The 16,764-nt window shown below is 37.0% G+C and overlaps 1 protein-coding gene across 4 annotated transcripts in view; it reads left to right on the top strand.

Moving 5' to 3' along the window:
* Positions 1-16,764, top strand: part of LOC150103721 (glycerophosphocholine phosphodiesterase GPCPD1-like) — a 284,138-nt gene that overhangs the window by 77,751 nt on the left and 189,623 nt on the right. For all 4 annotated transcript variants that reach the window (XM_090397125.1, XM_090397127.1, XM_090397126.1 and 1 more), the window contains one exon: positions 10,365-10,573. In XM_090397125.1, the coding sequence (XP_090253251.1) occupies positions 10,365-10,573 (209 nt within the window). The remainder of the gene's footprint in view (positions 1-10,364; positions 10,574-16,764) is intronic.

Consider the following 16,764-nt stretch of genomic DNA (forward strand, 5'->3'; position numbering starts at 1 on the left):
TATCTTACTTTATTGTAAGAATATAGTATATAATACATATAGCATACAAAATATGTGTTAGTCAGTGGTTTATGATGTTGGTAAGGCTTCCAGTCAACAGTAGGCTATTAGTGAAGTTTTGGGGAGATAAAAGTTATACACAGATTTTTGAATAACTGTATATTAAATCCACCATTTTTATCAAATGGTTTTAAGGATTTTTTCATCAAAAAAGCATTTAATGGTTATGGTATCTCTACTGCTTCTGCACACATAACAAAAGGTTTAAAACCACTGAATATTTTTGTTGCCTTTTGTGCCATCAGAAAAATTCTCACCATTCTAGCTTCTAAGGATAAGCTTCTGCTTCTAGGTTTTTCAGGTGTCTTCCAGATTTCTTGCTCTTGTGGGTTATGTTATTCTGGACAAATAGGAAGATCTGCTAATATAAGACTTGTATTCATCTAGAAAAACACAAGTCTTATATTAAATATCATATGCTTGAACAGTCTGGAGACTTGCTGAGCATGCTGTCTGCACTAAATATAGTTTAATGAAATAGGACAAACCCTTCGTAAGTCATTTCCTCATTGAATGTCTTTATAAAGAAATGTGTGAAATACATTACTTCATTGTTCTAACTTAAACATAACAGATCTGATTATTTCTCTATCCCCTTTGTGGGAGCGTACTTTTTAAATCTGCTAATCTTTCCTAACTATAATATATATAAAACTAAGGAAATTATTGACCGTATTTAGTTATCATACATTAGGCGTGAGTTTTCGTCCATTTTTATTTTGATGGTGCAAAAGTTAGTGATTCAAAAGTGTTGTTAGTGATGAAAAAAAAAAAGTGAAGAAAATTATCCTTTTGGCTGGTACTAATGACTTGAAAGGTGAAAAAAAGTCATACAAGGGAAGATATAAGTTATTGGAAGAAACAAAAAAGAGCAAGAATAAAGAATGTAGATCTGCTGTTATGCTATGACAGCAAGTTGAGGGCACTAACTGCAAATGTATATAGATTGTGCAGAAGGAATGGTGTGTGCAATATGTAGAACTATGGACTGAATGATGGATGGAAAGACATTATATAATGGTAACAAAATGCACTTTAACAAATTCAAAATTAAGTGTCTTGATAGTGAGAATGATCATGCAGCCTTGATTTGGGAAGTTGCTAAATGTTTCCATGTTAAGGGATATATGTGGAACTACAGGGCACTTGATTATGATGAGCTTAGGAAACTTAAAGTAATGTCTTGGCATAAGGATCATCAAGAAAAGGATGTTTGCAGTGTATGGCAGATGGTCAAGAAGTATCTGAAGGAAGTGATATCAGGCTAGACCCACTAAGAGAAAGGTGATAGTAGGCTCAAAAACAATACATGGCTTGGAAGAAATGTAATCAGTATACCAGCAAGGAAGGTAAAATTAAATTACAAATGCCAGGAAATTATATTTTTGCTTAGTCCTTTATCTGGGTGCCAACAAACAGTTTGTGCATGAAGAATCATTTTTTGGCATTTTTAATTTAATTTATAATCAAGTGAAAAAAAATGTTCTACAAGTAAGGCAATAGTCAGATGAGAAGAAATTAACTGAACAGGTCTAGGAAATCCCAGTTCTATGTGGTGAGGAAGAGAATGACTAGAAGGATAACTTTAGTGTGCTGATAGTGGCAGAATCAGACCAAGTAGTTGAGTTACTGAATTATGATTTTGCATGTTACATGAACTGATGTGAGAATAGAGGTTGATGAATTGAATGCACTTAGGATATTGCAAAATCTCAGTACACATGGCCATGGGATTAGATGGGATGTTGGTCTCAACTCTAAAGTACCAAGGGAGTGAAAGGAAGGCAAAATAGTTCCATTGTTTAAAGGAAACTTCAGATTGCAGTAGCAAATTATAGACCAATCAATGCCTTGGGAGTATTGTAAAAAGTTGAAAGTTTATTTTTCAATAGGTTAGAATATAATAATTTAGTTTAATCCTTTATCCCAGTGAGAGCAAACAAAGTTTGCACCTGAAAATATCTTCAGGACTGAATATAGTGTTGTACTATAGGTAAAGATGACCTTGACCTTGCTACTGTTCCTGCCTGGTATCTCTAACTCTGGGCCTGGCTCCCACTGAAGAAACCTCAATAAAGATCGAAACTAGTCTGGGTAGTGGCCAATCCCTTAATGCAGTATACATATCCACAAGGAAATGTGTTTTGCATTATGGGAGATACTGGAATAGGAGTGTTGGTAGCTTGCCCCACCTTTGCTATGAGTTGCCTGGTGTTGTACTACTTACCAAGGTAAGATAGTACAACACTATATTCAGTCCTGAAGATATTTTCAGGTGCAAACTTTGTTTGCTCTCACTGGGATAAAGGATTAAACTAAATTTATTATATTGTAAAAAGTATTGAATAAGTTGGTCAAAGGCAGAATTCAAGAATGTATGAATAATAATGATACATGGGCAGGCAGCATGGCTTTGTCAAGGCATACAGTTTTGTGCCAAACCTGTGTCAAGATCTAGGCTCCATACTACTAGAAATGAGGACCCTGAGGAGTGTATTAATGTAGGTGCAAAATGAGATACAACAATTAGGAGAGTGGCTGACTGTTGGAAGAAGAAAAAAGTGCAAGTTAATGATAATTTAAAGGTGACTGATTATAGTAGCAATTCATAATGCAAAATAGTGAAAGAGAGGGAGAGAATAGTTTGATTCAATTTATCCATTTGTGAGAGTGTGTAAGAAGCAGAATCTTGTGTATATTGGTCTTTGGGATAAATTTGAATAGCTATTTGCTGAGGATGGTTTGCATCTGTGAAAAAGTGATGGTGATAATCTTGGGGGATTGTTGAGTGGAAGGGAATGTCTTTGCAGGGAAATGAGAAATAGATGGTGTGTTTCTGGGTGTGAGCTCATGTAGGTGTGAGTTAGATGGCGGCATGCATGATGTGGTATTAGGGATTTTTCAAAAGACATAGGTGGGTCAAGGGCTTGGTTCTGTGAGAGTGGAGTGATAAAAATTGTGATGGGAAGGAGTTTAGTGAGTTTTTGAGTGTAACTGTTAAGGTCGGTGATACGTTTAACTGGTGTGAGATTGGGAATGCCAACTAGAGCTATTAGGGGAGGATGCAAGTGAGGGTTCATGGAGATATTAGTAAGACAAATGAGTGTATGGGTAGAAGGAAAAAGTTGGATTTAGCTCATGAGGTAGCAAATTGGTGGGGATGGTCAGTACAAAGTACGGGGACTAACTGTATAGTGAAGCAGCTGAGTTTTATATATACACTAATATGAGAAGCATTTTGGGAAAAAAGGGAGTTTTTTGGCATTAGTTAGCTCTTCTTGATCAAAATATTATTATTATTACGGGCAACTCCAAGGAGTCCTTAGACTCATCGAGGGAGGACCTAACATCATGTCAAGAACAACTATTTGACATTCACACAGTATCTATCATACCTCGCCTTGAACTCATTCACAGTCATGGCACCCACAACAGACTCTGGCAGCTTATTCCGCTCATTCACCACTCTCCAAGTAAAAAACCTAGCTCTAACACCCTTGCTAACCACACTCTTGCCCAGCTTCCATGTATGGCCCCTAGTCCTCCCACCACCAGTCCTATTCTCAAAAAATATTTTCTGAATTAATCTTATAGAAACCCTTCAGTCTCAATCATATCACCCCTTTTCCGCCTATCAACCAATTTCTGCAAATCTTCAACCTGTTCACATAATGTTCATTCCATAGACCTGCTATCATCTTGGTCACTCGTCTCTGGATCCTCTCCACCTCCTCCCCATCAAGAAGAAACCCTGGTGTCCAAATCTGGGCACAGTAGTCTAGATAGGGTCTTATCAAGGCTAGATACATAGGGAGATCTCTGCTTAAAGAATTTTTCAGCAACCAAGTGATTGGATGAGCTGATTTAGCCACTTTTGCGAAGTGCCCCCTAAACTTCAACTCCCTATCCACCAACACTTCCATATCCCTGGCCTTGTCAATCTCCTGGAGTACGGTTCTACCAATGTGATATACTGCTGCTAATCTTTTCACCCCAAAATGCATAACCTTACACTTTACCACATTAAATTGACATCCATTCTCCTTAGCCCAGTCCTCCAAATTATCCAAATCATCTTGCAAAATTTTGACATCCTGTGCACTCACTATTGCTCTACCCAACTTTGCATCATCAGCAAACAAATGAACACTTCCTCTCAGATCCTTTCCTATATCGTTAATGAACAAATTGAAAAGTAGTGGTCCAAGAACAGAACCTTGTGGCACACCACTAGTCACAGGCCGTCTTTTGGACTCTACTCCTAAATAAACCACTCTCTGATATCTCTCCATCAACCACCCTCCTATCCATCTAACCAACCCTATATCCATCCCCATATGCTGCAGTTTACTGATTAGAATTCCATGTGGCATCCTGTTAAAGGCCTTAGCAAGGTCTGGTAGAATCACTGTAAACCAATTACTCTTATCCAGTTCAGCCATCATTGTGTTATAAAACATGCGCAAGTTATTGAGACATGATCTATCCTTCACAAAACCTTGCTGTCCCCCATACAGTATCCCATTTTCATCTATCCAATCCTGTATTTTTCTCTTGACTATTTTCTCCAAGACCTTGACAATGATTGCTGATTGGTCGGTAATTTACAACAGCAGTCTTGGAACCTCCTTTATTCAGTGGAACTATTTTTCCCTCTTTTCACCCCTTCGGGACTAACCCAGACCCGAGACTCAAATTAAACAAAATGGTGGGCACTGACAATTCTTTAGCCGCTTCATGTATGACACAAGCTGGTATACCATCCAATCCCACAGATGTATTGACATTGAGTTTTGTAATAGACTATTCACCTCCAGGTGGTGACATTACAGGAATGAATTCACCACAATTCCATTATAAGCTATTGGTTCATTCATTCCTGTAATGTCACCACCTGGATGATATACTCTTGCAAAGTGCTCGCTCAGTAATTCAACTATGTCAACTGATTCGGTTACCTCCCTACCATAGGCATTCTTTAAAATCATTCTGCTATTTACAGTTTTTCTTTTACTTGCAACATATCGAAAAAACTGTTTGGGATTCTCTTTAGCCTGTATGGCTAATGTTCTTTCATAATCTGCTTTTGCTTTCCTTACCACACTCGTTACCCTTCTGGCCTGAACTTTATACTGTTCATGTGCCTGCCAGTCACCTTTCTCCTTAAATTCCCTTCACAGTTGTTTCTTTTTTTGCAGCTCAAGCTTAATGGTGTTATTCATCCATTTAACCTCTACTTGATTTATTATTCGTACTCTAGGTAGACATCAGCCATTGCCTCATGCAAACACTTCTTAACTGCCTCCCATGCACTATCAACATCCAGTCCTCAGGTTTACATGCCATGGCACTGAACCAATCAAACTCCTAAGCTTGTCATACTTACCAGCCTGATAATTCCACATGTACCCTGTCTTAATTGTAAATTCCACACCTTTGGCCACTTCCCAAGTCAAGACCCTATGATCACTCTCACCAATTGGTGGCAACGTGATCATATTCATTACAGCCAAATTCTCAGATGCAATTACTAGGTCAAGCACTCTTTGACCCCTAGTATTTTCCATTACATGCTGTCGCAGATAGTTATCCCTTATTAACCGCATAAAATCCAATTCCTTCCTCCCATGTGTTCTCTCCTCCTTCCAATCAATGTTACCATAGTTGAAATCTCCCATAATAATTACCCTCCTTCACTCATTTCTTCTATTTGCTTATGCATACTATCTCCACCATCTATTCCATCACCTAATCTGTAGCAGCACCCAACTGTATATTTTGTTCTGCTGCCCTCAATCTCACACCAAATAGCCTCAAATGTGCTCTTTTCTTTATCCTGCAGTTCCAATTCTATTCTACTTGGCTGTAGCTCATCAGCTATCATCAATAACACCCCCCCTTCCCATTTTATTCTCCCTGTCACTCCTGAACACACCATACCCCTCACATTCAATCCCACTAGCTATATCATCTGCTGTCAGTCATGTTTCACTAATGCCAATAACCTGTGGCCTGGAAGTGCCAACCAAGGCCAAATATTTTTCCTTCTTGTTCGTAATACTTCTGGCATTAGCATACATGAATTGCAGAAGCCCATTTGTCCCATCCCTATTTTGATGCCTTATACTAACTATTCCATCCTGATTTGTTGTCCTTCGTACTCGTTCGGGCATATTACACACATTCATAAACTCAACTGTCTCTCTAAAGTCTGCATATCTACTCCCCCCCCCTTAATAACTAGTTTCCCTGATTCTGCACATCCACTTCATTCAACATTTCATTCCGTACACCAAATCCATTCAAATATAAACCATCCATCTTATATAAATCCTTTTGCCCATCAAACTCTCTCCACACATCCACAAATTCCACACCACTCCTCCTGCCTAATCCGCGCATAAAGTCATTAACAATTTTGGCCCTCCTTCTCTACTCTTCACCGTCATACCGCGGCAACAGACTCACCATCCTAACTCTCTCACTCTTCTCTTTTGCTACCTCAAGTAATTCCTTCAAATCCTCTCTCATAGCCATTTTGTCTCCTTTCAAATCATTCGTTTCTGCTATTACTATCAATTCTTTCACCCTCTGTTTTTGCATTCTAATTGACTCGCTTACATCCTTAACGTTCTCCAGGTTGGTACGATTTTGTTAAACTGTCATCCATATGTTATTGGTATTAATGTGACGTGGCTAGCACAAGATGATATAGTAATTGGTATGAAATGTGAAGGCTATAGTATTTTCAAGGCAAATCGAGTAAACAAAATTGGGAATAGGATATTACTGATAACAGATGAACTGCAGCCAAATGAAAAACAGTACATTTGAGGCCATCTAGTATGATAGAAGCTAACAGGACAAAATATATAATTGGCTGCTGCTATAGGCCAGGGAATGCAAGGGATGATGCAGATGATATGCATCAGCAGATAAAGTCAGTGGGTAGAGGATGGATAATTATTATGGGTGACTTCAACTGTGGAGATAGATTGGAATGAGGAAAGGTCACATGAGCAAATGATGGAATTTGTGCAGGGCTACTGAGGAACATTTACTTAAGACAGCATGTAGTTAAAGATACTTGGTGGATTGAAAGTTCTGGATTTTGTGATTGCATCAGAGGAATTCTCTGAGGTGGCTACATTACCACCAGTTGGTAGAGTGATCATGTAGTTTTGACCTGGGTAGCATCTAAATGTATAGATCTCTAAGGAAGAGTTACATGTGGAATTATTGAAATGGTGATTATGACAGATGGAGGCTTGGAGAAGTGCCATGGAATGACAAACTGCAGAATGGTCAAGGGAGTGTTTGAAGGGAGGGATGCAAAGTGTGTACCTAGTTAGGATAATTATAGTAGGAATTAAATGGATGAGTAATAAGCAGCAGTTTATAAAATAAAAAATAAATAATTATGGAGAACATTAGACAAAGGTGATCAGTACTGCTCATGACACTACTGATCACCTTTGTCTAATGCTCTCTATAATTTTTTAGACCAGAAGTGTAACCAGTATGGTAAGGAAGGAAAAAGAGTAAGAGATGAAATTAACTGAGTGAGCCAAAGGTAATCTGAAGTTCTTTCAGGTGGCAAGTAAAGGAATGACTGTGGTAGAATAATTTTGATGGATGCTGAGTAGGAAGGTGACTGAAGCATAAGAAATAGTTGAATTACTGAGTGATCACTTTTCAGAGGGGGTGTGTGTGTGTGTTAGTTATCCAGGTGGTTATTCACATCTCTTACTACAATATCTCCAACAGCTGATATTGAAATTTACTGATAGTGCTTTTGACCAGATTGTTTAATTTGGGTGTCAGCTTTGATAGTCTCCAGGGAATGAAAAGAGTACAGAATAGTTCCATTGCATGAAGGAGGCCCTAAGACAGAAGTAGCAAATTATTGACTAATCAGTATCTGAGGGATAGTAGTCAAGGTATTGGAGAAGTTGGTTAAAAGCTAGATTCAGGAATAGGTGAATAGAAATAGGATACTGTATGTGTCAGCATAGTTTTCTTTTCCTTAGTGATTTACTCACTTTTTATAACATAACAGCTGAGTTGGATAAGGGGAATGGCTACATGATACTGCTTTGACTTTGCAAAAACATTTGACAGGATACTGCATAGAACCATTATATAAACTGGAACACATATATTTAGATGTAGAAGTGGATAAAAGGATAGTAAATAGTTATTAGAGTAGTTTATAAAGGAGTTAAGTTCAGGAGAAGGCATGTAACTAACAGTGTGCCAGCAAGCTCTGCACTTGGTTTAAATGAAGATCACATAGTTATTTAACTTGTACATTAATGTTGTAGGAAATGACCTAAGGGGAAATATTCATTTATTTACTTACGTAAAACTGGGTAGAGCAATAGTTAATAAGGATGATGTTGAAGATCTTGCAGGAAGTTACATAGACTAACCATATAGACAAAGAATGGCTGTCAGTTTAATGTGGCAAAATGTAAGGTTATGCATTTTGGGATGAAAAAAAGATTATCTGCTATGTGCATTGATGGAATTGAATTGCAAGAAATTACAGACACTAGGAATTTGGAGTTACTAGTGGACTCCAGGATAACCAAGTGTAAAAACTTTCAACATCTGTAATCCAGAGTATTTTAGTAATAAAGTGTGACACGTTTTGGCTACTTGTATATAGAAAGGTGACTTCTGCATTACTTCAACCTTGGTATCACTTCTGAGTCTGGCTCCCACTGATGAGACCTCAATCAAGGTCGAAACTGGTCTGGATAGTGGCCCTTCCCATGATGTATTGCATTATACGTATCCTTAAGGGATATATTAAGGGATATACGTATCCTTAAGGTATAATGCCATACATATCCATAAGGATATGTGCATTGCAATGAAGTCATTGGCCTCTAAGTAGCCCAGTCGTGAAGTGACTTCACATGCACTTGGATAAAGAATGAAACCAAGAATATGATTTCTTGGCATCTTTAATTTATAGGCTAAAGTTCATAGGCCATATTGCAAAGGTGACTAAAATAACTCGTAGGATTACATGGTTTTTGAAGAATACACAAGCAGAGAAAAGTTTATAATACCTTTTTTAAGGCTTGATGAAGCTCCATCTGGATTATTATGCACAGATCTAGTCACTCAGGTTTCTTTAATATGTAGAAAAGATTCATAGGCAAGTGACCAAGATGGCAGGTCTATGAGATGCTCCTTATGAGGGTAGAATGAAGATTTGTGGGTTACAGAAATTGGTAGTTAGGAGGAAATCCAGAGAATATGATAAAGACATAAGTTATTTAAAGGTTGTTATAGGATTGACACAGAAAATTTTTCAGTACATGACTAGTATGGGGAAAAAACTAGAGGTTATCCCTGGAAGTTAATTTAGTTAGCAAGGGTGTGAGGACTAGATTTTTTGTTTGGAGGGTGAATGAGTGGAATGGGTTGCCTGAGTCTGCTGTGAGTGATGTTGGTGGATGAGTTTAAAGTATGGCAGTTATATTTCACTGAAGGTTAGTGTTTGGTTTTTAAAATACTTGTACACCGTCCACAGAATCCATAGAGGTGTTCACAATGATAGCAAAATTTTCTGTTTACCTGAATTTGAGAGCATAATGCCCTCAGAATATTTTTCATGTGAACACATGTATGTTACAAATCTGTACAAATTATAAAACTTGCAATCTTCACATTTTGAAAATAGTTAACATGCCTCACTGTTCTGAAATAATATGTAATTATACCATAAAACTGAGTGCTACCTCACTAAAATGAATAAATTTAGATTACTTGATTATCCACAAGGAAATTAGTTTTATCAAACCTGTGTATTCAGTCATTTGCAGTTCAGTGCATAAGTAGAAAACTGGTAGAACATAGCATGGAATCAAAGGTTGATATACAAATAAGTCATGATCACCTGAGACAAAGGGGAGTCCAGAAGAGTGTTCCCCACTGGTGTGCAGTTGCAAGCAGTGAAATTTCTCTTTTGTTTAACAAATTGCATTTTAGGATTATTGCAGTTGTCTATTTTCAATTCCCTTTCTCTTTAAATTTAAATGACCTATTTTTAAAGTAATTTGAAGTAATTTTGATGTCCTTTCAGCTTTGCATTCATAAACATTTCCTTTAATGCTAAGTCAAATGCTGATGGCAACATATAAGCTTCATAACATATTTGACCCTTACCTCACATACCAGTATCTTCTACAAGTGATTCTTAATGCCCATTATAGGAAGTCCTACCTATATAATTTGAATATCAGTTTTTCCTTGCATGTATTTTTTTTTAATACTGGTAAAACTTTCAGTGACATCTGGTTTGGGAGTATTGAGGTTCCGGTGAATAAAATCGTCCATTTCCGTTACCTGATTGTCCTTATAGTGGAATCACCAGAAGAAGAAGATAGCAGGCAAGTTATTGTTCGGCAGTGGGAAACTAATATTCATCCTCGCTCTATAAATTTGGCTTATTTGAGTGAAAATGCAAATCCAGAAGTGGATACATTTGGTTGCTATGGTAAGTGTAAACTTTTTTTTTAGTAAGTTTATTTTAAATGGATTACTGAGAACAGAGAAAGCTGGATTACCAGAACATTTGTAATCTGCTGCGAGTAAGTTGATAGTGGAAGCTTGGTGCAAAAATTATAGAACAAACCCTAACAGATCTAATCTTGTTTATCATTTTTTTGCTGGGTATATAGTTTTACTTGTTATGTATGTATGTTGACTATATCTGAGATTAAAAAATAAATAAAACTGATGCATACTCTATATATTGCTATGTTATATTCCATCGAGTCGTTTTCGACTCCTTGTGATCCCATGAACATACGTTCTCCATTCAGATCTGTCCCTGACCATGTCTTTCAGAATTTCCAAGTGCACTCCAGTTGCTTCTTTAACTCCACCCACCCATCTAATTGTTGGTGTTCCTCTTCTCTTGCTTCCACCAACTTTAGCAAGCATCATCATCTTCTCCAGACTGTCATTTGCTCGCATAATATGTCTAAAGTATGACAATTTTTGCCTGATGATCATAGCTTCGAGGGAGCAATCTGGCTTTATTCTGTCTATCACTGATTTATTGGTTTGCTTTGCAGTCCATGGTATTCTTAGTAAGCATCTCCAAACCCATAATTCAAATGCATCTGTCTTCCTCCTTTCACTCTTTCTCAGGGTCCAACTTACACATCCGTACAGTACCACAGGGAATACCGTTGCTGTCACAATTCTGATTTTTGTTGTGAGGCTAATATCTTTATCTTTAAAGATCTTGCTTAAATTTGTCATTGCTTTCTTTCCGAGTAATAATCTTCTTCTAACTTTTTCAGTACAATAACCATCATTATCAATTCGGGATCCTAGGAGCACAAAACTGTTAACTGCTTCCATTTTCTCCCCATCTACTTCAAAATCATTAAGTTCACATGTTGTAACTTTTGTCTTTTTTGAGGTTAAGTTTAAGACCATATTTATAGACTCTATATATAGTTTCCTTTAATTCAAATTTCAATGTTTTATTCTCAGCTTTGCAAAACAGAACCAGCTCCACAAGCTATCTCATGTTTTGAATCAATTAATCCTTTCCAATTTTTAATTATGTATAATTACATTTTATTTTTAATTAGTTACTAAAAATGATCAGTATTTTCCTATTTTACACTAGCTACTAAGATTGCGCTTTTTAGAATTTTATGTTTAACTTCTGTTCTATTTTTGTGCTAAAGGTGCCTTTTGAAACAGGTGGAAATTTTATAAACATCACTGTTCAAACAACTTTTCCAATTTTTGTATTTGATTCTTAGTATGCATTCTCATCATATTGCAATCTTGAAACAGACCAAATATAGTACTTTTGCCACTTGTGCATTTCTGTGGAACTTTTAATCCTTTTGTCACATTTTCAATAATGTTGGAATTTTCTATCTTTTGTTCTATGCATCCAGCTGTTTTTCTCCACATTTGTTTTCAATCAACGTATGGGATGTATGGATTTGTTACATATACTCACTTCACTCCCATGTTCCAATTATTGAGATCTCTGAGACATGGTTGACAGAAGATATTATATTATCTTCTGTCAACCACGTACTGTACACGGTACAGCATTTTTCATCAGGATAGGAAGGGAAAATGCAGTGGTGGAGTACTGCTCATAAGTGATGACTTATGTCCTCTAAGAGTGGAGGCTTTGGAAGGCAGTGACACTAATGGTTTTGAAAGAATATGGTGTGAGGCAGAGGTGGGCAAGACAGGATATTTAGTGGGATGTTGCTATAATATAAGGAGCACAGAGGGTGGGGAGCAGGAGATGTTTAGGCAGTTGAGCTTGGCAAGTGCAAGAAGAATGATTGTTATGGGAGATTTTAACTACAGCAGTATAAGTTGGGAAGAGGAAAATGCATGTAATAATAAGGGAATGGGATTTCTAGAATTCTTGAGGGACAAATGTCTTAGGCAACATGTAATAGAGGGAACAAGAGGTTCAAGAGTTTTGGATTTGGTCATAGCATCAGAAGAGCTGATAATAACTGAGATGACATCTCTCTCCCCCCCTGTTGGAGAGTGACTATGTGGTTTTGACTTGGAAGATGAATAGATATGCAGGAGTATCAAAGAAAAGGGAACATGTGTGGAATTATAAGACAGGTAATTATAATAGTCTTAGGTATCAACATGGGAGCAGTTCCGTGGAAGGGCAGAATTGGAAGGCCAAGATATCATTAGTGCTTGGGAAATTGTGAATGAATATTTGTTAGCAGCAATAGTTTGGTGTAAAGTGGATGACAAACAATATCAAACAGGAACTGCAGGCGAAAAAGAGGTTATGGAAGAGATAAGGAGAGGGGTGGAGAGCAGATGTATGTAGAATATAAGACTCAGGCCAGGAGAGTGACAAACATGGTAAGGAAGGCAAAACTGGAATATGAGAAGAGATTGTCACTAAGATCCTAAGAAAATCCTAGGGAATTTTTCAGCTATGTAGCCAGTAGAAGAAGAAATGATTGTGGAAGAATGACGTGGAATAAAAATGGGAATAGAGTGACTGATGCAGAGGACATAGTGAAGTTGTTCAATAACTACTTATTGATACGTATTTCAACCTGCAGAAGTAGGTTTTAATACTAGAGGGATAGGGTAGGTTCAAGGTTTAGAGATGAGTTTGTTCCAAATATTGAGTACCCTGAATGTCAGCAAAGCTGTGGGACTGGATGGTATATCACCATCACAGGTTTTGAGAGAATGTTGTTATATTGTTATTTCTCTCTATTTTCTGATTTTTATATACTTCATTAACCTCTATTATCTTTTCTTGTGTGTAGCCTAACTAGATTCTACCTAGGGATATTTCCTTTTCAGATACTGGCAAATTTGTATTTATACTGCGCCAGCCAGTATCCTATAACAGGAATTTGTTCAAGTTCAGGGAAATATTCTTAGATTCATTGGCATATACTCTAATGCACACTTAAATAGATATCGGTACTTTACAGTCGTGACCAATGATCTATTACTTAAACATATATATCTAAAATTTCTCCCACTATGGTTCTAATTTTATAAGTGGTAATTTGATATCTCGAATTCAGGCACGACTCAGGCATATGCAATAAAACATGTTTATTGGAACTAAATGACAGTTACAACTAAATTGAATCAAATTACTAAAACTTCTAAATCTCTTGCTAAGTTAAATCTCATGCTAAGATAATTAAAGAATTATAAATTAATCAAGTTCACCTAGACAGATCGAATTGTTAATCACACGGAACAATAGAAAGCAATGACAATATTACACTAAATTAAGATTTTCTCATGCATGCTACTTATAGAGTACTTATAGAGTACTATACAGCTTGTTGCTTTCTCAATTAAGGTTATCTACTAAACAAAATACACTTATTACTTCAATCACCTACAATTAGATTCGTTCCTGACAATTCCTTTTCCAAGAGAATTTTGCTGTCTCAAATACGAAATCTTATCCAAGTTCTCTAAAGGATTGTCCACATTACTTAATCAAACATAAATTTCTTCAATCTTCTATCACTTCCGTAACATATAACAAAGATCTCTACGTTACCCAGTTCTTTCCGAAGGTCTATTAACTACCATGTGTTGTTCTTGTCATCCTTCGATTGGCTATCTCAGCGCCTGGCTTTTGGCTATGTCGTCCTTTCTACTGCTGCTGGACTCGAACTATTTTCTTCCGCGACTGAGGGTTATCTCTGCTCCTTTCCGATGGGACATCCAGCGACTGGCACGATTTCTGCATAGGCTGATGATTCGCATACAACTCCACATGGAATCTTGTTCAGCATAATCAGGAAAATGGTCCGCTGTCCGACATCATAGAATCCTGGCTCGTCCTTTTTCCGACCACCGGTCAAGAATCCTTGAGATGAAATCCGGAACAAAAAGCCTTGCAATATGGTGCGCATTGCCTTATAGTCTTTGTTCTAGTGCCCTCTTTTTGCTGTATCCTTTTTTTCGCACAACCCTTAGTTTTAATGCCCTTAAGATGATCCTTACTCTCCCTATTGCTGTTAGGTGCTGTCTTTGAGGAAAGCGTGATTACGTTACTTTCCGCGTACACTGTAGCCTCCGGCATTACGACCAATACGTGCATTTCAGACGCGACCTTTGCACTGTTACTCATTACTGTCTGGCGATTTATGCTATTTTAGATAGCTTAATAGGGCACAAATTTAAGCCAATATTTTCTTTTACATAGAATCATTAATTTGCACACAAAGTTCTTTACATATTATTACAGTTCTACTAAAAGGAGGTAATTCTATTTACAGTTAGTACTTTATTTCTTCTGCTCGAGTAAAAGTTTTTTTTTCTCAGCTGATATTTCTGTCTTGTTAAATCCTGAATGAATTGTTTCCTTTTAAAAGTTCTTCATTCAGGATGTAACAATGTGCTAAACAACTGACAGCTCCACTGATCTGGCTTTTCAGTGAAAGTGTGGCTACAGGAACGATACCCAGAAAATGGAAGGAAGGAAAGATAGTACCATTGCATAAGGATGGTAGCAGACTGGATGTATCTAACTATAGGCCAGTTCTATTGGTGTTTATGGATGCTAAATGCATTTTGTGTATTAATTATCTTGAAAAGGATAAAACAATAACCCGGGAATATTATTATTACACAAGACACCATCGAGTCAAAGACTCATCTAGGGTCCTTTTATCAAACACACAGCTCATCATACCGTGCTTTAAACCCACTCAAATTCTCTGCAGACACCACACTCTCAGGCAAGGCATTCCAATCATTCACAACTCTGCATGAAAAAAACCTGCTGCTCACGCCCTCCTTATACAGCTTCCTGGGATGACCTTTGGTTCTCCCTTGATCTCCCACTATTTTCTGTAGAACCTCTCCAGCATTGATCCTATAACAACCCCTTAATAACTTGTAGGTCTCTATCATATCTCCCCTCTTCCTTATGTCTGCCAAATTCTGCAAGTTGCATCTTCTCAATCATTCCTCGTACTCAAAATTCAAGAGGTCAGAAACTACCTTAGTCAGTTGAATCTGGACCCTCTTCAACATCTCTTCATCCTTCTGAAAACCAGGTGACCAAATCTGGGCACAATAGTCCATGTGTTGCCTAATCAAAGCCTTATACAATGGAACAAGAATCTCCCTACTTCTACAAGTCAGTGTCCTCCACATCATTCCCAGAAGCCTTTATGTTGTCTTCACAATTTTGGGTATGTCCCCCCTAAAATTTCAAATCCTTATCCACTATAAACACAAGATCTATTTCCTCTGCCTGTGACAATATATCCTTTCTTTTAGTGTTACACGGTGATCAGCATTCATTTTTGAAATTATGGATTCTATAACCCTGTTAAAATAACTCTTTTTATTATCCCGATGTTTTGATCTTCATATCAAGATCATCATCTGGAGCATACATAAATATTCAAGACAAGCTGCATTACATTTCAAACCGTAAGCTAGAGAAACAATGGTTTGATCACATGCTACTCATTGGGAAGACCTCTAGTGAAAAAAAAAAAAAATTAAAAAATTACATAAAGCTAATTTAATTTTTAATTGCAAGAATAAACATTCTTACTCACAGATGGTTTTCCTTCCAGTAACAGTGATGTCCTATTTCTATTATTACAATTGTTATTTTTGATTTAAAAAACAAAAATTATTTAAATTATAGAATGGCAGTCAGTCTCAAATAGAGTAATGTGGGCAAATATGAGAATGGGAAACTGAACAATGAGACTTATTTGTGCCTATGGCCCCACAGAAGGTTCTACTAAGGTAGAAGTGGAGTAATTTTTTGATGCTTTAGAAAAAGCAACTGACACAATGAAAAAGGAAAAGTTGGTCCTTGTTGGGAATCTAAATAGCAGAGTAGGAAATGATTGTGAGACATACAAAACTATTTTGGGGAAATTTGAGAAAAGAGCAAAGCTAATAATAATAATGGCAAGTATCTGTTGGATTTCTGCTCAGGACATGGACTGGTTATTACTAACACCATGTTCAAAAATAAAAATGTGCACAAATGCACATGGAAAGAAGAGGCAAGGAATAAGAAAAGTCTCATTGGCTATGTTATTGTTGATAGTGATGTTTTCTCCCTGGTGCAGGACACCAGAGTGTACAGAGGATTTGAAATTGGAAGCGATCACTATTTAGTCTTGAGCATAAAATTGAATTTCATAT

The sequence above is a fragment of the Typopeltis vanoorti genome, chromosome 8 (genome assembly GCF_054136105.1).
Source record: "Typopeltis vanoorti isolate ZY-2024b chromosome 8, IOZ_Tvanoo_1.0, whole genome shotgun sequence".
Taxonomy (NCBI): Eukaryota; Metazoa; Arthropoda; class Arachnida; order Uropygi; family Thelyphonidae; genus Typopeltis; species Typopeltis vanoorti.